Source organism: Oncorhynchus tshawytscha, linkage group LG25 (assembly GCF_018296145.1).
Source record: "Oncorhynchus tshawytscha isolate Ot180627B linkage group LG25, Otsh_v2.0, whole genome shotgun sequence".
In the NCBI taxonomy this organism is placed as follows: Eukaryota; Metazoa; Chordata; class Actinopteri; order Salmoniformes; family Salmonidae; genus Oncorhynchus; species Oncorhynchus tshawytscha.
The window spans coordinates 5,143,683-5,164,591 of record NC_056453.1 but is presented as its reverse complement, the minus strand read 5'-3'; the positions used below and the strand labels follow the sequence as shown (position 1 = coordinate 5,164,591).

The following is a 20,909-nucleotide window of genomic DNA, read 5'->3' as shown; positions in this document are numbered from 1 at the left end:
GTACCAAATACAATGCTCTTAGTTTTAGAGATGTTACTGGTCACCCATTCCAAAACTGACTGCAACTCTTTGCTAAGGGTTTCAGTGACTTCATTGGCTGTGGTTGCTGATGCATATATGGTTGAATCATCAGCATACATGGACACACATGCTTTGTTTAATGCCAGTGGCAGGTCATTGGTAAAACTAGAAAATAGTAGAGGGCCTAGAGAGCTGCCCTGCAGTACACCACACTTTACATGTTTGACATTTGTGAAGCTTCCATTAAAGAAAACCCTCTGAGTTCTATTAGATAGCTTGCCGTACCGTGCATTTAGAGCTGATGTTGAATAGCCATAAAACATAAGTTCTCAACACAGGTTATGGTCAATAATACCAAAGGCTGCACTGAAATCTAACAGTACAGCTCCCACAATCGATTTCTTTCAACCAATCATCAGTAATTTGTGTCAGTGTAGTACATGTTGAGTGCCCTTCTCTATAAGCATGCTGAAAGTCTGTTAATTTATTTACAGAGAAATAGCATTGTATGTGGTCAAACACATTTTTTCCCAACAGTTTGCTAAGAGCTGGTAGCAAGCTAATAGATCTACCATTAGAACCAGTAAAGGCCGCTTTATCACTCTTGGGTAGCGGAATGCCTTTGGCTTCCCTCCAGGCCTGAGGACAAACACTTTCCTCTAGGCTCATATTAAAGACATGACAGATAGGAGTGGCTATAGTCAGCCACCATCCTCAGTAGCTTTCAATCTAAGTTGTCAATGCCAGGAGGTTTGTCATTATTGATCGATAACAATAATTTTTCCATACTAACTTCAAATTAAAGCTTAAAATGCTTTTCTTTCATTATTTGTTTTTTATGCATGAATACGATGGCTCACTGTTCGTTATTGTCATTTCCTGGCAAAGTTTGCCCACTTTGCCAATGAAGTCATCATTAAAATAATTGGCAACATCAAACAGTTTTGTGATGAATAAGCCATTTGAGTCGATGAAAGATGGAGTTGAATGTCTTTCTGCCCATAATTTAATTTAAAGCACTGCAAAGTTTTTTTCTATCATTCTTTATAGCATTGACCTTGGCTTCATACTATAGTTCCTTCTTATTTTGTTGAGTTAAGTCACATAATTTTTCAATTTGCAATAAGTCAGCCAGTCAGATGTGCAGCCAGACTTATTAGCCACTCCTTTTGTCCCATCTCTTTCAACCATACAGTTTTCAAATTCTTCATCGATCCATGGAGTCTTAACAGTTCTAAAAGTATGTTTCTAAACAGGTGCATGTTCATCAATAATTTGACGTTTTTAAAATATTTTTTACATCATATTTTTTACATCATCCACATGAGTCACAGCAACATCTTTTGTATAATCTCTTATGCACTATTTTAGGCCCAACTTTTGGAAATGTGGCTATCCTGGATATAATCACTATACTGTGATCACTGCACCAAATGGGTAAAGATACAGCTTTAGAACAACGTTCTACTGGTAGGTTAATTAATAACCTGAACCAGATTACAGGCACTGGTTACAGTGAGTAGCTTCCTCTTGAGCAGACAGCTTGATGAAAACCAGTCAATATTCATGCCCCCAAGAAAGTAGACCTCTCTGTTTACATCACATACACTATCAAGCATTTCACACACATTATTTAGATACTGACTGTGAGCACTTGTTGACCTATAGCAACACCCCAAAATAATAGGCTTTAGATGAGGCAGGTGAACCTGCAACCACGACACTTCAATAACACTTGACATGTGATCTTCTCTAAGCATTAGAGGGATATGGCTCTGAATATATACAGGCAACCACTATCATTGTGGAAGGAGTACAGTGGATGGGTGCCTTGTTCTTATTTTAAATGTTATTTACCTTAGAGAAGTATCCCACAAGATGGCAGCCTGTGTTGTCTGCCTCGGTCATAACGTAGAACAGAAAGGGTTCCACGTCGTAGTACAGCGTCTTGTGATCCAGGAAGAGCTTGGCGAGTAGACACAGGTTCTGGCAGTAGATCTGGAAAAGGAAACCACACCTTTTAAATTCCCTAAAGGCCTTGCCAGTGATAATACAGCTTGTTTTATAGGACAGCCAGGCACCCCTGGGGTTAGGGACCATAGGCTGAAGAAGTGTGAGACGTTACTTTTTTTATTTTTTAAACCCTGATTATTTCTTTGCTCTTCAGACCAGTACACCTATTTTGAGGAAAAAACAGACAAAGTAAAGTATGAGTCCAGGGTTAGAGAAAATGTATAGGCCCCTCACCTTGTTCTTCTTGCCGTCCACTTCAAAGACAGAGATGGCTCCCTTCCTGTAGACCTCATCTCCGGGTGGATGCTTCCACACACACTTGGCCTAACAAACACACAGGGAGACACCATTGATTTGCTCATTCAAATCCAATTATCCACTGACCTAGTCTGATATTTACAGCCTTATAATCATTTAAATCAATGATATACAGGAGTGATGTATACTGAACAAATATATAAACGCAACATGTAAATAAAGTGTTGGTCAAATGTTTCATGAGCTGAAATAAAATACTTTTAATACGCACAAAGCAGATTCCTCTAAAATGTTGTGCTCAAATGTGTTTACATACATCTCTGATTAAACAGCATGATCATTACACAGGTGCACCTTGTGCTGGGGACAATAATAGGCCAATAAAAGGCAGTTGTCACATAACACAATGCCAAAGATGTCTCAAGTTTTGAGGGGTCGAGCTGTTGCCAGATAATTAAATGTTCATTTCTCTACCATAAGCCACCTCCAACGTCGTTTTAGAGAATTTGGGAGTACGTCCAACCGGCCTCGCCCCTGCAGACCACGTCTAACCACGCCAGCCCAGGACCTCCACATCTGGATTCTTCACCTGCGGGATCATCTGAGACCAGCCACCCGGACAGCTGATGAAACTGAGGAGTACTCCTGTCCGTAATAAAGCCCTTTTGTTGGGAAAAACTCATTCCGATTGGCTGGGCCTGGCTCCCTAGTGGGTGGGCCTATGCCCTCCCAGGCCCACCGATAGCTGCCCCCCTGCCCAGTAATGTGAAATCCATAGATTAGGGCCTAATTTATTTATTTAAATTGACTGATATCCTTATATGAACTGTAACTCAGTAAAATAGTTCAATTGTTGCACGTTACGTTCATATTTTTGTTCAGTGTACGTAGTAAAACGATGGGGGGAAATTATCATATTTGACATGTAAACAACGCGAAAGCAACGCTACTGCCACCTTCTGGCCTGGAGTATTTTAACCAGGCTGAACCCCGATGTACAGCACTACAGTGCCTTCAGAAAGTATTCACACCAATTCACTTTTTCCAGATTTTCTTGTGTTACAAAGTGGGATTCAAATTGATTTGTCATTTTTTGTCAACAATCTCCCCAAAATACTCTGCAATATCAAAGTGGAAGTCAAATTCTTATATTTGAAAAAAATGTATAATAAATAAAACATTAATATATCTTGATTAGATGAATAGTCAATAGAATCACCTTGGCAGCGATTATAGCTGTGAGTCTTTCTGGGTAAGTCTCGAAGAGCTTTCCGCACTTGGATTGTGAAACATTTGCCTATTATTCTTTTCAAAATTCTTCAAGCTCTGTCACATTGTTTGTTGATAATTCCTAGACAACCATTTTCTGGTCTTGCCATAGATTTTGAAGCAGATATAAGTCAAAATTGTAACTCTGCCACTTTGCCTCAAACAGAACACTTTGTTTTCAGAACAAAAAGTTAATTGCTTGCCACATTTTTTGAAGTATTACTTTAGTGCCTTGTAGCAAACAGAACAGAACGTTTTGGCATATTTGTATTCTGTACAGGCTTCCTTCTTTTCACTGTCAATTAGGTTAGTATTGTGGAATAACTACAATGTTGTTGAGCCATCTTCAGTTTTCTCCTATCACAGCCTTTAAACTCTGTTACCATTGGTAAAATCCCTGAGTGGTTTCCTTCCTCTCCGGTAACTGAGTTAGGAAGGACACCTGTATCTTTGTTGTGACTGGGTGTATTGATATACCATCTAAAGTGTAAAGAATAACTTCACCATGCTCAAAGGGATATTCAATGTCAGATTTTTTTATTTATAGGTGCCCTTCTTTGCGAGGTATTGGAAAAAACCTCCCTGGTCTTTGTGAATCTGTGTTTGAAATTCAAAGCTCGACTGAGGGACCTTACAGATTTATTGCACACAGAGTGAGTCTCTGCCACTTATTATGTGACTTAAACACATTTTTACTCTTGAACTTATTTTGGCTTGCTATAACAAATGGGTTGAATACTTATTGAGAAGACATTTCAGCTTTTCATGTTTTACTAATTTGTAAAAATAAACTAAAAACATAATTCTATTAGACATTAAGGGTTATTGTGTGTAGGAAAGTGACCAAAAAAATCTTAATATAATACATTTTAAATTCAGGCTATAACACTACATTTTGGGAAAAGTCAAGGGGTGTGAATACTTTCTGTATGTATTAGTGGGTCAGCTGTTTGATCTCCCGCAATTGCCAATATCCCATTCGCAACCGCCCAACTATATGTGATAAAGTGAAAAGCTCAGGCCCGCAGCACCTGACCCTAACCCGCAAACATAATGTGCTGTATAGTCAGAGATGCCAGAACAATTTATTGACAGGGGGTGCGGGATTATTATGATTATTAATTTGGATAGGCCTATGTTTCTGCTTATAATTTTCAACATTTTGGTAGGCTACTTGATAAACTTGTCTATAATTAGATACTTGCAGCGTCACTTGTCATTACTTGTTACCCTACATCAATAAAATGAATGATTAAATCTAGTTGACATTGGTAAAGTTCTCTTTTACGTCTGCTTCCCTCACGCAGCAAAGAGGTTTAGAGACCAGGGAGAGAATACAATAACCAAAAAAAGGGGGAAAGATCAACCGTTCAAATGACATCAGCAGACATGCCAACCTTGAATATTTTTGATGAGTACCACTTCAGTGCGGCGCCGGCACCACCGGACCCCACAACGGTGCACTTGCGACACCCCCACTGGTCAAATCATAGGCAATGCACCTTTTTTAGCCTTATAATGATGTTGGCAGAAGACTGCCTCACTGTGAATGGTAGACTATAGACTGTTATGGGTACTTGGTAATTAGCTGCTCTTCAGTAGCAAACTAGAAATATGTTTAGATGTAAAATCAGAGCTCTCCCTGGGATTTTCTGACAAGGTGGTGCTGATGTAGGCATAAGGTTGGGTAGGGCAGGAGGGGTCAGTCTACTTCCCCCTCAAGAAATTGGAGCATTTTGCATTTTTGAAAAGCCTGTAACTGCCATTTCCTGAAACCTAGAGCCTTAAATTCTATCATATTTAGCCAGCACAGAAGTTTTGTGTTTGATCCTAAATGATATTGAGGTGGTATCAATGACACACCTGTAGTCTAGTGAAAATGTAAACTGACTTAATTATTTATTTTCAAATCAAAGTTTATTTGTCACGTGCGCCGAATACAACAGGTGTAGACCTTACAGTGAAATGCTTACTTACAGGCTCTAACCAATAGTGCGAAAAGGGTATATGTGTGTGTGTGTGTGTGTGTGTGTGTGTGTGTGTGTGTGTGTGTGTGTGTGTGTGTGTAAAGAAAGTAAAGAAATAAAACAACAGTAAAAAGACATTTGAAAATAATAGTTGCAAGGCTATATACAGACAACGGTTAGTCAGGATTATTGAGGTAGTATGTACATGTAGGTTTTGGGCTGTTGAGAAGCCTTTTTGTCCTAGACTTGGCACTCCGGTACCGCTTGCCATGCGATAGTAGAGAGAACAGTCTATGACTGGGGTGGCTAGGGTCTTTGACAATTTCTAGGGCCTTCCTCTGACACCACCTGGTGTAGAGGTCCTGGATGGCAGGCAGCTTTGCCCCAGTGATGTACTGGGCCGTACGCACTACCCTCTGAAGTGCCTTGCGGTCGGAGGCCGAGCAATTGCCGTACCATGCAGTGATGCAACCGGTCAGAATGTCAGGACCCATGCCAAATCATTTTAGTTTCCTGAGGGGGAATAGGCTTTGTTGTGTCCTCTTCACGACTGTCTTGGTGTGTTTGGACCATTTTACTTTGTTGTTGATGTGGACACCAAGGAATTTGAAGCTCTCAACCTGCTCCACAACAGCCCCGTCGATGAGAATGGGGACGTGCTCGGTGCTCCTTTTCCTGTAGTCCACAATCATCTCCTTAGTCTTGGTTATGTTGAGGGATAGGTTGTTATTTTGGCACCACCCGGCCAGGTCTCTGACCTCCTCCCTATAGGCTGTCTCGTCGTTGTCGGTGATCAGGCCTACCACTGTTGTGTCGTCTGCAAACTTAATGATGGTGTTGGAGTCGTGCCTGGCCTTGCAGTCGTGGGTGAACAGTGAGTACAGGAGGGGACTGAGCACACACCCCTGGGGAGCTCCAGTGTTAAGGATCAGTGTGGCAGATGTGTTGCTACCTTCGGAATAATTCAATTACTGGATGCAATGTAGTAGTCTAGCTTACTGTAGGCTATTTGGAATATTATGAAACAACTGAACTAGGCCTATATGAGCTTGTTCCAGATTTCCATTCCTGACCTAATCCATCAAGTTAGGTCTGACTACTAGGCTACCATTCATTCAACATGCCTTGTCATTGGTGAACTGGCTATTTCACATCATTGGAAATCTACTGTTGAGCATACAGCTATATCAAGAGGACAGATCAAGAATTGGTTCATTAACATCGGCCTACTAATCTTTCACCGTCTAACATAACTTTCTGTGAAGGTCGTATTAGCTGAACAACTCTCTCGGCCTTTCCATCCAGGCAGAGATGCACACTGAACTACCACAACACCGCACGTTTCCTTGCTTTTCAATACGCTTGTGTGCCTACTATGGTGGCGGAGATCAAAGCATGTGCGGGCAAGAAAGTGCTTTCGCTTTGTTGACTAAATGCTGTAGCTAACTACCTTCTTCGTAATGACACCTTGGTTTAGGAGCTAACTCTGAAATAGTGGTTGTGCTTGACTAACACATGTTTTATTTATTTTAACCTTTAACTAGGCAAGTCAGTTAAGAACAAATTCTTATTTTACAATGACGCCCTACACCGGCCGAAGCCTCCCCTAACACGGAACGACGCTGGGCCAATTGTGCGCCGGGTTGTGATACAGCCCGGGATCGAACTAGGGTCTGTAGCCATTCGGGAGCTGCGCAACTTGGGGGCCTTACATTTTGGAAAATGGATTTCGCAAACAGTTCGTTCTCCGTGTTCACTACCCCTTTTCCTCACACATCAGTGATATCAATGGTGGAGAGCTGCCATCTAGCTCGAGGGAGGAAAATAGTCAGAGGTGGCACCACATGTCCCAGAGTGATGTGGCGAAAAAAATATTCTGGGGCCTGTAGATTTTCCTGATCTGATAACCTACCCAGGTAAAACCCTGGAACTTAAACGGTATGATGTGATTAAACTGTTGTAAAAAGGTTGAAAATGATGGGACCAGAGTTTTTACTAATCAGGTCATATGGTTTTAAAAAAGGTGTATAAAAACTGGTGTATAAACTGCTACATTTATGAAAGAGTTTTTGCTTGTGTCTGTCGGGAATGATGTTATCAAGCTTGCTAAATAAATACCGGAGGAAAGTGGAGAGCACGCTTTGTACACGATCCGCGCGACCTGCGATTTCTGTGAATCTGATTGGTCAAGACACGCAGAGTGCAGTTACATGCACACAATAATCTGATTATTGTGGATAGTCAGATTAATATAATAGTTTGATTAAAACACTTACATACCTTGCAAGAACGATTTTCCTAAAAATCCTGTTTACATGGCAACATCTGAAATCAGGCTACCTGATGGCACTCTGAAAATCGCCAATCAAAATAAACATTTTAACACAGAGTTTGGACATACCAACTTTATATGTGAAAACGACTTCTAAGACGCATTCATTCAGTTGTTCCGAACACACTTCACTCGCACTAAAGAGGGAGGCTCGATCGGCTGGTGCTACTGTAGCACATGCACTGATCAAATACACCGCTGGAGATCGATTAAGGTGTTTACATGTCCTAATCATTCGAAAGACTGCTCAGAATGCCAGGGGTTTTAATCAGCGTATGCGTACTTCAATTTTGACCTTATGCCGATTAAGATAAGCAGAGTATTTCATTATTAGTGTGCATTTAAACATACTCGAAAAGCCTGCAGCAGGACTCTGATATGAAGGACAGACATTGTGAGCTAGTTCACAAACCATGAGGCAAATTGGTAAAAAAATAAAAATAAACTTTGCCCCTATTTTTAACGCTTTCCATCAATATATTTTATTAAACTAGTGCTGCGGCAAATACTGCCTCGCCACATATATTCCATTGGCCCTGAAAATAGTACTACGAATACGGGGAGTGCCTGACTGAAGAGCTAGACATTTTTCTCCTTGCCCAAGTCCTCCGATTAGCTCAGCACCAACTTCAGACACAATGTTCCGACGAGAAGCATATTTTTGGTGTCGTGTTTTTGTACCAGCATACTTTGACGTCAAAATGCGTGCAGGTCTGCATTAGTTTGACCAGTTTAAAGGGAATTAAAAGCAGTGAAAACACTCCAACATATTTCCGCTAAGATTTTAGTTTGGGTTGGATGTATAACTTATGTGGTTGAAATACTAGCAGCTTTTATGATGCTGATAAAGATAGAGAATGTATCTAAAGATTCTAACAGCGCATTTATTCTCTCAACATTCTGAAATAAATATATTATATTTCTCTACTCCTGTTCCCGAGTCAAAATTTACATTTGGTGTAACATATTACTGCAAGAACGGCTTAATCTTGGATCGATGTTAACTTTTTCTGCCCAAGTTCCCAAAAGCATTTGGCAAATGGCGATTATTTGGCACGCATACAGTTAAGCCTAAACTTTAGGGCATATGGACCAACTCCAGATAAAAATTACGAAAGAAAAAACAAAATGTAGCCTATAGATATGAATTGCACAAGAATTATACATTTGGGATTTTTAATGCGTTGTTCTCTCTTTATTTAACCTACCCACCCACCTTTAATACACACAATATTTCATGACCCTAAACCCGCCCGGCACACGGATATAACCGCGGAGACTGCGAGTTATGAATCAACCCATGCATCACTAATGTGTACACAAAAAAAGCATTGACTGACATTCTGGGAAGAGGTGTACCGCAGCCGACAGTCTTGGTGATCTGTTCATGCCTTAAGGGTGTAGTTACACGTAGCAACTTGGACGCAGCTTTAGTTGCTTGCAACTATGTTGCATTACGATTGATTCGTGCAACACTGCTACTGATAAGCAATTCATCTGCGACTTGGTTGCATCCAGTTGCAAACAATTCAACTTTGTGCAACTAGTTGCAAGAAACAGCCAATCAAAACAAATCATTTTGTCACATGATCCATTCCAAGGTTCAAACCCTATGTTTTTATGTCAACACAGCTGCCAGTGCTGCGGGAACCAATACAGAAGAGACATTAAGCCCAACGGGAGCTGTATAAATAAATATTGTCATCATGGCTAGTAAAGATTTATGTACATGGTTTGGCATGTTAAACATAATTTCTTATGTTAACCCAGAACTCTCTCTGACCAGATTCAACTGAAATTGTCCAACATGAACTGCATTAGTTTGGTTAGCTCGTAGCGGTGCTGAAACGGTGCTGGCAATTTTATTTTGGCTAGCTAGCTAAATTGTACAGCCAGCTTATCTAACTCGATCCTTATACAAAAACCAAACGGTTGGATGAACAAATAATTTGTGAATTCACAATGTAACGCAGCAGATGACATTGGGTAAGTTTAGAACTCCCAAACATATGACAAAAGCAGCTTAAATTTGATTGGCTGTTGCATGCTATTTCAATTGCATTTGAGTTGTTTTGTGCACCAGCAGGGCTTGAGAAGATGTCACTCGTAACCTGCAACTGCAACTAAAATTGCGTGAAAGTTGCTTTGTGTAACACAAGCCTAAGAGGTGATAAGCCTGGCTCTTCCTTGTCTTACCATGTGTCGTCTCAGAATGGTCTGGCTCTTCATGTACTTGAGGCAGAACTCGCAGACGTAGAGACGTCCCAGGCGGGCGTACTCCTCGGGGTAGGGCGAGTGGTACCAGGTGTCCAGCTCGTAGCGGCCGAACAGGATGGTCTTGATCATGTTGCTGCCCTCCGTGATCTGGCCCTGGATCCGCAGCCTCTCCTGTGGCGTTTTCAATAAGTGCGAAACAAGAGAGGTGAAATATGAAATTCTTCTAAACAACCAAGATGACCTTATCTACAATACAATCTATATCACTATTGGTTAATTATGAATGAAGGAGGTAGGTGCACCGAGGTTTTTCTCTTACCAGATCTTCAGATGCACGTGCCTGGGCTTTTCTGAAGAGCTCCAGGTCATATTCACTTGTGATGTTCTCCAGAAGAGGTTCTCTGGTGTTGCCGTGGCTCTGTCGATGCTCCTGTGGACGAGATGGAGAAATAAAACGGTTGGGTGATGGAGTGTTGATTGTGTCAATAAACCAAGTCTACATAACAACATCACAAAAACGACTCTTGAAATACGTTTCAAATTCCAAGACACCAAAATGTAAGATCTCCATAGCAAACATAATTGTTCCTTTAGTCATTTGAATATGTCTCACCATGTATTTCTCCTTCTGCTCCTTAGACAACCCAGAGTTCCTCCCTTTCCTCATCTCAGTCACCTGCTCTTTGTATCTCGTCTGTCTTGAAGTGGGAGTCTGGTGGACACAACAGAAATTCATTGCGATTTTTTTCACTTCCAACATGATAAAATGTATCACCTTAAAAAGTATTCCATATTAATTTTACCTGGTGTCGTGTGGCGTGTCTGTTGCTTTCCTCCTGCACCTTTGCCTCTTCTTCGTGTTTCTCACGAGTGGTTGCTTTCACCTGTCAATAAAAAGGAAGAATACATTTATTGGGGATTTGATTCTCTGTGGCTCTCATCGTAGGAGACAATGAAGTTAATGTACCTCATAACATAACCAATGGAAAATATTGTTTTGACATATACCTTGCATTCATCAGCAGAGAGGTTGTGATAAAGTGGGCATCCTGATACCGCAAAATGCCGTTCATGTTTCCCTGTTAGATGTCCTGCGAGAAACAAGAGAGGAAGAAAAGCAATGAGTTTACAGAGAATACATTTAATTGACTAGAATCATAACACGACTCATAACAAGTCTTGTTGAGCATCCAGTAAACTAGCAGTGGCGCCACTAACCAAATGGTGACTTATCTTACCCAATGAGTTGCATCCCGGCGTGGGACACTTCATGTTAAAATTGTAGGTCTCGTGGCAGCGACGGCGCTTGGGCCGGTGGGAGAGGTCCTTGTCAGAGTCTCTGAGGGCAGGGTCTTTGGCCAGGCTCTCATCGTGGGAGGCATTGGGGCTGGAGATGTCCAGCTCAGACTCAGACGACGGGGCGTTGCCTGTAGGCGTCAACGGTGGAGACTCGTCTTGCTTCACATCAAGTGTGTCTACATGGGTAGGTGGGAGAAACGGCCCCACATTTAGCTACAAGGCAATGTATAGGGTGTCCAATAAAAACATAAAATGATGGGACCAATGGGTAAAATAACATGTTAAATGTGAAGATACTCCTCTAAGAAAACCAATGCTCCATGTCTATCATAATCTGTTCAAAAGTTACTTTAGTTTTAACCCTTGTAGGATGGCCAAAACGTGGGTGAATAATTCAATGGAGGCCAGAGAAAATAAGCGGTAAAAAATCTGGAAAATATCATTGCGCCAGTTAGACTGGATTCTTTGTGAGAATTGTCATGCTGAACAGCCCGCTCACGTCACATGCATGGCAAAATAAATGTACACATACATGTTATTCAATCATTGTAGCCACACTGCTCACGCGCACCAACGAGCGTCTGCGTTGCCAAGCGCTAAAATAGAAGTTGGTTCTATTTGTGGCGCAGAACGCACTGCAAGTCCTGCCTCTCCCATCTCCTCATTGGCTTTTAGAAGCATATACCCACATGCCATCTCATTGGTTATACCCACGTGGGTGATTGAAAGATGAACGGAGGTCGGTCGGTTGTGGTAATACACCTTATTATGAAAGTTAGATGCCAATTGCCATATAAAGTCCAAAGAAGAAAAAGCCTGGAAGGAGGACTAGAATGTTTATTTATTTCACCTTTATTTAACCAGGTAGGCAAGTTGAGAGCAAGTTCTCATTGACAATTGCGACCTGGCCAAGATAAAGCAAAGCAGTTCGACACATACAACAACACAGAGTTACACATGGAGTAAAACAAACATACAGTCAATAATACAGTAGAAAATAAGTCTATATACAATGTGAGCAAGTGAGGTGAGATAAGGGAGGTAAAGGCAAAAAAGGCCATGGTGGCAAAGTAAATACAATATAGCAAATAAAACACTGGAATGGTAGATTTGCAGTGGAAGAATGTGCAAAGTAGAGATATAAATAATGGGGTGCAAAGGAGCTAAATAAATAAATACAGTAGGGAAAGAGGTAGATGTTTGGGATAAATTACAGATGGGCTATGTACAGGTGCAGTAATCTGTGAGCTGCTTTGACAGCTGGTGCTTAAAGCTGGTAAGGGAGATAAGTGTTTCCAGTTTCAGAGATTTTTGTAGTTCGTTCCAGTCATTGGCAGCAGAGAAGTGGAAGGAGGGGCAGTCAAAGGAATAATTGGTTTTGGGGGTGACCAGAGAGATATACCTGCTGGAGCGAATGCTACAGGTGGGTGCTGCTATGGTGACCAGCGAGCTGAGATAAGGGGGGACTTTACCTAGCAGGGTCTTGTAGATGACCTGGAGCCAGTGGGTTTGGCGACAAGTATGAAGCGAGGGCCAGCCAACGAGAGCATACAGGTCGCAGTGGTGGGAAGTATATGGGGCTTTGGGTGACAAAACGGATGGCACTGTGATAGACTGCATCCAATTTATTGAGTAGGGTATTGGAGGCTATTTTGTAAACGACATCTTCAACGTCGAGGATTGGTAGGATGGTCAGTTTTACACGGGTATGTTTGGCAGCATGAGTGAAGGATGCTTTGTTGCGAAAGAGGAAGCCAATTCTAGATTTAACTTTGGATTGGAGATGTTTGATGTGGGTCTGGAAGGAGAGTTTACAGTCTAACCAGACACCTAGGTATTTGTAGTTGTCCACATATTCTAAGTCACAGCCGTCCAGAGTAGTGATGTTGGACAGGCGGGCAGGTGCAGGCAGCGATCGGTTGAAAAGTATGCATTTAGTTTTACTTGTATTTAAGAGCCATTGGAGGAGAGTGGTAATGGCATTGAAGCGCGCCTGGAGGGTTGTTAACACAGTGTCCAATGAAGGGCCAGAAGTATACAGAATGGTGTCGACTTGGCCAGGTCAATGAATACGGCTGCACAGTATTGTTTCTTATCGATGGCAGTTAAGATATCGTTTAGGACCTTGGGCGTGGCTGAGGTGCACCCATGACCAGCTCGGAAACCAGATTGCATAGCGGAGAAGGTATGGTGGGATTCGAAATGGTCGGTAATCTGTTTGTTGACTTGGCTTTCGAAGACCTTAGAAAGGCAGGGTAGGATAGATATAGGTCTGTAGCAGTTTGGGTCAAGAGTGTCCCCCCCTTTGAAGAGGGGGATGACCGCAGCTGCTTTCCAATCTATGGGAACCTCAGACAACACGAAAGAGAGGTTGTACAGGCTAGTAATAGAGGTGGCAACCATTTCGGAAGATCATTTTAGTAAGAAAGTGTCCAGATTGTCTAGCCCGGCTGATTTGTAGGGGTCCAGATTTTGCCGCTCTTTCAGAACATCAGCTCTGTATTTGGGAGAAGGAGAAATGGGGAAGGCTTGGGCGAGTTTCTGTGGGGGGTGCAGTGCTGTTGACCGGGGTAGGGGTAGCCAGGTGGAAAGCATGGCCAGCTGTAGAAAAATGTTTCTTGAAATTCTCAATTATAGTGGATTTATCGGTGGTGACAGTGTTTCCTATCCTCAGTGCAGTGGGCAGCTGGGAGGAGGTGTTCTTATTCTCCATGGACTTTACAGTGTCCCAGAACTTTTTTGAGTTTGTGTTGCAGGAAGCAAATTTCCGCTTGAAAAAGCTAGCCTTGGCTTTTGTAACTGCCTGTGTATATTGGTTTCTAGCTTCCCTGAAAGGTTGCATATCACGGGGGCTGTTCGATGCTAATGCAGAATGCCATAGGATGTTTTTGTGTTGGTTAAGGGCAGGTCTCGAGAGAACCAAGGGCTATATCTGTTCCTGGTTCTAAATTTCTTGAATGGGGCATTTTTATTTACGATGGTGAGGAAGGCATTTAAAAACAATAACCAGGCATCCTCTACTGACGGGATGAGATCAATGTCCTTCCAGGAAACCCAGGCCATGTCAATTAGAAAGGCCTGCTCGCTGAAGTGTTTCAGGGAGCATTTGACAGTGATGAGTGGAGGTCGTTTGACTGCTGACCCATTACGGATGCAGGCAATGAGGCAGTGATCGCTGAGATCTTGGTTGAAAACAGCAGAGGTGTATTTAGAGGGCAAGTTGGTTAGGATGATATCTATGAGGGTGCCCGTGTTTACGACTTTGGGGTGGTACCTGGTAGGTTCATTGATAATTTGTGTGAGATTGAGGGCATCAAGCTTAGATTGTAGGATGGCTGGGGTGTTAAGCATGTTCCAGTTTAGGTCGCCTAGCAGCACGAGCTCTGAAGATAGATGGGGGGCAATCAGTTCACATATGGTGTCCAGAGCACAGCTGGGGGCAGAGGGTGGTCTATAGCAGGTGGCAACGGTGAGAGACTTATTTTTAGAGAGGTTGATTTTTAAGAGTGGAAGTTCAAATTGTTTGGGTACAGACCTGGATAGTAGGACAAAACTCTGCAGGCTATCTTTGCAGTAGATTGCAACACCGCCCCCTTTGGTCGTTCTATCTTGTCTGAAAATGTTGTAGTTAGGGATGAAAATGTCAGAATCTTTGGTGGTCTTCCTAAGCCAGGATTCAGACACGGCTAGAACATCCGGGTTGGCAGAGTGTGCAAAAGCAGTGAATAAAACAAACTTAGGGGGGAGGCTTCTAATGTTAACATGCATGAAACCAAGGCTTTTACGGTTACAGAAGTCATCAAAAGAGAGCGCCTGGGGAATAGGAGTGGAGCTAGGCACTGCAGGGCCTGGATTCACCTCTACATCACCAGGGGAACAGCTATGAGAAAAAAAAAGCTAAAAGCTATGAGAATTGGTCGTCTAGAACGTATGGAACAGAGAGTAAAAGGAGGTTTCTGGGGGCGATAAAATAGCTTCACGGAATAATGTACAGACAAAGGTATGGTAGGATGTGAATACAGTGGAGGTAAACCTAGGTATTGAGTGATGATGAGAGAGATTTTGTCTCTAGAAACATAATTGAAACCAGGTGATGTCATCGCATGTGTGGGTGGTGGAATTGAAAGGTTGGATAAGGTATAGTGAGCAGGGCTAGTGGCTCTACAGTGAAATAAGCCAATAAACACTAACCAGAACAGCAATGGACAAGGCATATTGACATTAAGGAGAGGCATGCTTAGTCGAGTGATCATAAGGGTCCAGTTAGTAGTGAGGTCGGTTGGGGTCAAATGACTAGAAACGATTCAGATGACCGTTTTATGTGTGGACTAATTGTCGGAGTAGAGGACCTTGTGCATATAAACTCAACGTTTATATCCCAGGACAAATTTGCTATCAACAGCAAGCTAGCTAGCTAAATTGCCATAAATATTTAATGCTTTTCGACCTGTCCCCAAATTAATATAGTTGGTTCAGAGTTCATTTTGATATTGCAACCTGCGTGTCCTGATCGCGTCTGGTGTGGGTGGACAAAATCAACATGCGGTGAGCGGTCTGGATGTAACGCTAACTGACAGGCTCACTGTTGAACTCGTCTTTCTTCTCAAATCCGAAGAACATAAAACAATATAGAGGTAAGTTAGATATTGATTTTGAGACATGGCATGCAGTATGTTCATATTGTAGTATACGCTTTTAATATTAATGCGAAATTCCATTCACAAAAACAAGCTTATTTTTGTAAATTGTCAACGGAGCACTGAGCGTACTGCAAGCTTTTTATTTTCAAATCCTTTTCCATTTAATCTAGCTCATATCATATTCATTTTGCGACCCGTGGATACAACTATGCAGACACCACCACAACATGTAAAATCCACAAAAGTCGATAGGAGAATGCGGTGGCACTCTGTCAACAGAGCTCGGTGCTTATTATCGGATGTGTTAGGTTATGAAAAATCTGTAGTTTTGTATACAATGTTAATGATATGTTAGAGAAAGACCCCACTGAACAATTCAGAACATGAAGAATCATATTTCTCTTGGTAAAATGTATTGTATAACATAAGGAAGTCAAATTTCATCACCAAAGCGCAATTTCTTCCACTCTGTGCGGAGTGGGTGTCAGAGTTTCTGTTAGCCGGTAATAACCAGGAGAAGAAGAAGAAAAAGTCCCATTGCGAAATAATACTTTTTAGCCTAGTCATTGATGGTAAGACCAGTCGATGTAATTTGACTGGTCATGCTTATCGGTCTAGGTGAATTTGCATAATTTTGTGGAATTAAATTGGCGAGTTTATACAGTATATTCAATATGTAGCCCATGTTAGTTATTAGACTCGTACAGCATACAGATACAAAGCCTTTGAGAGGAAAATCTGTCAGACAGTGCAAGAGCTGCTGCTGCAGTACTCTGAAAAATTCGGGGTCAAATCATGACGTCAGCCATCTTCAGGTTGGAAAATCTGAGCTCTAGAAGAGGAAGTTGAACGTTCAAAACAATTTTTCCCCCAGTCAGAGCTGTTTTTTCCCCAGTTGATGAACTACCATATTCTAAATATGATTTCTGTCATTCTGAGCACAGTGGGTGGACCCCCTAATCAGGTTACCCACCCATGCATATGGGTCTGGTACATGTCTTCATTGTCCGGTAACTTTTTATTTTGCCGGTCACATGTCCGGCCAGACTTTTTCCTAACAGAAACCCTGGTGGGTGGACACCCTACAATGTAGGATACAATAATGGAATCTTTTAGCAATTCTTAGCCCCCACAAGGTCTCCTCGACAGGTGACTGTCTCACTGTTAGCTAGCCTAACTATTTCAATTGCAATGTAGGTTTTGATTCCCAGCTAAAGCATCCATCCCATGGCTTTACCTTGTGAGCTTTGGCTGAGGCGCAGAGATGCTCTTGTGAGGCGTGTTCTCTTGGGTATGTTTCCATCACTCTCCGAGCTGTTCGTTTGTTCCCGCTCAGCAGAAGAGTCTGAATCTTCAGTCCCATCAGAGCCGCTCCCCACATGCACTCTCTATGAGAAAATGAAATAAAGCAGGATTAGTAAAGTTAATGCTAGAACAGAAGATAGCTAGCCATTTACTTTCCATGGTGGCTCTAACGTTAGCTATAAGTTAGCTTGCTAGAAGATACTCACCCTACCGGTAAGCTTGTTTACACTGAGCTGCCCTGAGGTCGGAACGCAACCGTGGATACATTAACACAGGGAGCCGGAAAGCGTACCTCGAAGCAGGGATGGGATATGCCACTGTACTCCAAAATGTACCTTTATCCACACTGACAAGATTGAAATACTGCTAGTTTTCCTGGAAAACTACCCTTGCTGTCCTCATGCTAGCTAGCAGTAGCCACCACAGCCATTTTGGAATGGCAGTGTCAGCCAATCAGCTCCTTTGTTGTTAAACGCAACGTGCCATTCTGTAATGGTTTCTGTGGCTACTGGTTGGGTGTTAGGGAACAAAATGAAACTGGGGTTCTGGTGTTATATTTTGTATTCCATGTTATATAGAAGCTTATTAGGAACACATAATACTTTATTTCACGAGGATAGGATTCTTAACTTCTACACATTTTGTTCAATATCTCAAGATAGGGTGGTCATATTATTAACAAATTATTCAATTAAAATGCTCTATTATGCAAATTAGGCAGTACGGAATACATAATTACAGTCATTTAAGACCAATCATTTAAGGTAGGCTTGTCATATTATTAACAAATCTTCATTATTTATGCAAAACTGAGTTTGTAACCATTTGAAACATTTTATGAAACTAGAATACTACTTTATGCAAATTAGACACACACACACCATCCCCACCCACCCACTCACACACATCACCCCCCACCAACACAGCCTTCTTAGCACGGTGCTTGCTTTAAATTTAGGCTCATATCATGTTAATATCATAACGTACAGTATTGGGATTTTAAGACATGGTTAACAACTGCCACGTTGTTTTCAAATGATTTATCATGTATTTTGACGACCACATTATTGACATTTAGTGAAAACAGATTTGTTAACTGCGTTTTTTTGTATAATTATTGTATTACGTCCATTGTTTGTTGCTTTACCTTAGCCCAATATTGGACTAAAGGAGCCTAACATTACTCCTTAGTCCAAGGACCTTACATGTTCTGTTTAAAGTGTGAATTGGCTCTGGAAGTCAAAACAGGCAAATACTCCATCTAAACGGGAATCGATTCTCAATTGCAGTACGGTCCTAGAAACATAAATCCCTTTACGTTCATATCACAACAAAATAATTTCACAAATGCAAAATAAACACTTACTGTACACTGTTTTAACTAGTTTTAACACAGTTGCAGCCGACAGTATTTTTCAGTGGCAACACATTTGTGGCATCTGTCTTCCGTTTACACACAGGTGTTCCAAAAATGCAAACAACAAATTAGCACACTGTGTCTTTCTTCTGTTTTCCATAAACAAGCACTGTAACATGGAAATATGGCTGTGTGGAAATCCTAACCCTATAAAAAGGTGTGTATCAATTAAATATTTAGTTTTTTGAAAACTATTTCTCGGCAATATGAAAAATAAGGTCCTTATTGTTCCAAAACCAGCCATGCGTGTCAAAGTTCTGACCGAGTGTTGTGGCTCTTAACAAAACTCCCCCCTACAGAAGACACCTTCCGCCAATTACTTTTATGTGTAATGTAATAGAACTGAGAGTCATAATCAAGGCCGACTAACATCCTACTACTGGTAGCTAGCATGAGGACGAACGTTTTCCGTGGAAACTATAAGTATTTCAATCTTCTCGGTGAAGTAGTGTGGAAAAGTTAAATGTGGGATATCTCAACCTTGCATTGAGGTACATTTTCTGACCCATATCTCGCTCTGACTCCATGGTGTCTAAAAGGCGCTGCCTGGTCAAGCAGAGGTCTGCATTGACCGTGCAGCATTTAAAGTGATAGGGCCTCTGCAGAAGTCAGGGCATTCATACTTCTTGTCTTGTGAAGGAAGTCAAGGAAGTGAGTTTGTGTTTATACAGGACCCACCTACTGTAAACCAATCATGTCAATGAGGAGCTATATATGGAGCAACATTTGGGAGGCGCACAGCAATGCGGTATGGAGCTCAATTTGGCCTCTGCATGCCGATGGAGGCTGCGCAATTGAGCCACACCCTCCATACAGAACCTCCCCCACATTTTCGGATCAAGTACACATGGGCTTTTAATGTAAGCAAGATTGTGTTCCGACCTCAGTGCAGCTCAGTGTTAACAAGCGTAACGGTAGGGTCAGTATCTTCCGGCATTATCTAAATGAGCTAGAAGTAGAATTATTGCCACTTCATCAGTAGCTAATAAACAATTTGCCAACGTTAGATTATTTAACGTTAATGTATCAAATTCTAATAATTGAGATATTTAGTTAAGTAGTTAGTAGCTACCCGCGCCACGATAAAATATGACCGTAAACACAGCCTAGCTAGCTGGTAACGTTAGTACAACACAATATTAGCATCAGCTATCTAGCTTATAAGCGTAAAAAGAGGCCATCTTGGCTAGCTAACTAATGGTTATGCATTTTGTTTATATACAAGATAACGTTAGCTAACAACGTAAAATACTTTCAAATCGACACAATAGAAACGCGCCTTTCAGCAACGTTATGCTAGCATAGCTAACTGTTCTAGCTAGCTAAGTTACCGGTATTTGACTTGGTTAGCTTATCCAGCTAGCCATCTTCCGACATATATTTGTCTTACCTGTCTTCTACGGGGCATTTTTGCCTTGAGAAACTACGTATAATAGCTGCTGCGGTTGGACCTAGTTTAGATTCGATTTTTACTTTAAAAGTTTGTATGTACACACAATATTAGGTAGCTATGTCTCGCGCCACATCTTCTGGTTGGAACACCTCTTGTGTTTTTGTGTAATGTGGGACTGTCTCCACTGGGTGGCATGGGTGGCATGACACAGTACATGGTCCAAGCCAATGATCTACATAAAACCAAAAATCATTGGTCTAAACCCAAAACCTTTGAAAAAGGTACAGTACAATTATGTGTCTTTCTTTCCAATTTGTATGACTCTTTTACAGTTCTACTAGCTTACATACATTGATACGAGTTGTAAAGCTATCTGTGCTATGGGAGAACTATGTGTTGTCTGATACCAAAACCAAAGCAAATGTTATCCCACTGGTTGGTTGTAACAATATAGTCTATATGGTAACAAGCCTATTTGTTCTTCTCAAGGTCACTGCTCATCAAAGGGTAAATACATACATTAGCTGCTACACCATCAACGCCTAGTTTTGCATCTATTTGATATTTGTCTCTGGACCATTGTTTGTGGTAACAAAGTAGTTAGTATCACTGCAAAACAGAAACTTCCTTTATCATCTTAAGACACTGTTTGTGTCATTCAATCAAACAGTAAGTACCATGGCACTAGGCTCAATCATTTACAGTTGAAGTCAGAAGTTTACATACACTTAGGTTGGAGTCATTAAAACTCGTTTTTCAACCACTCCACAAATTTCTT

General features: G+C 41.5%; 1 protein-coding gene across 2 annotated transcripts in view; it reads right to left on the bottom strand.

Moving 5' to 3' along the window:
- Positions 1-20,310, bottom strand: part of LOC112224092 (histone acetyltransferase KAT7) — a 29,732-nt gene extending 9,422 nt beyond the window's left edge. The window contains exons 1-10 of one of the 2 annotated variants that reach the window (XM_024387395.2): positions 20,129-20,310; positions 17,254-17,404; positions 11,316-11,552; positions 11,086-11,168; positions 10,881-10,961; positions 10,691-10,789; positions 10,397-10,507; positions 10,057-10,260; positions 2,269-2,358; positions 1,879-2,019 (exon numbers count right to left, since the gene is read on the bottom strand). In XM_024387395.2, the coding sequence (XP_024243163.1) occupies positions 1,879-2,019; positions 2,269-2,358; positions 10,057-10,260; positions 10,397-10,507; positions 10,691-10,789; positions 10,881-10,961; positions 11,086-11,168; positions 11,316-11,552; positions 17,254-17,404; positions 20,129-20,146 (1,215 nt within the window). In that variant the 5' untranslated portion in view covers positions 20,147-20,310. The remainder of the gene's footprint in view (positions 1-1,878; positions 2,020-2,268; positions 2,359-10,056; positions 10,261-10,396; positions 10,508-10,690; positions 10,790-10,880; positions 10,962-11,085; positions 11,169-11,315; positions 11,553-17,253; positions 17,405-20,128) is intronic. The other variant, XM_024387396.2, reaches the window with a different exon arrangement.
- Positions 20,311-20,909: the final 599 nt, after the last annotated feature.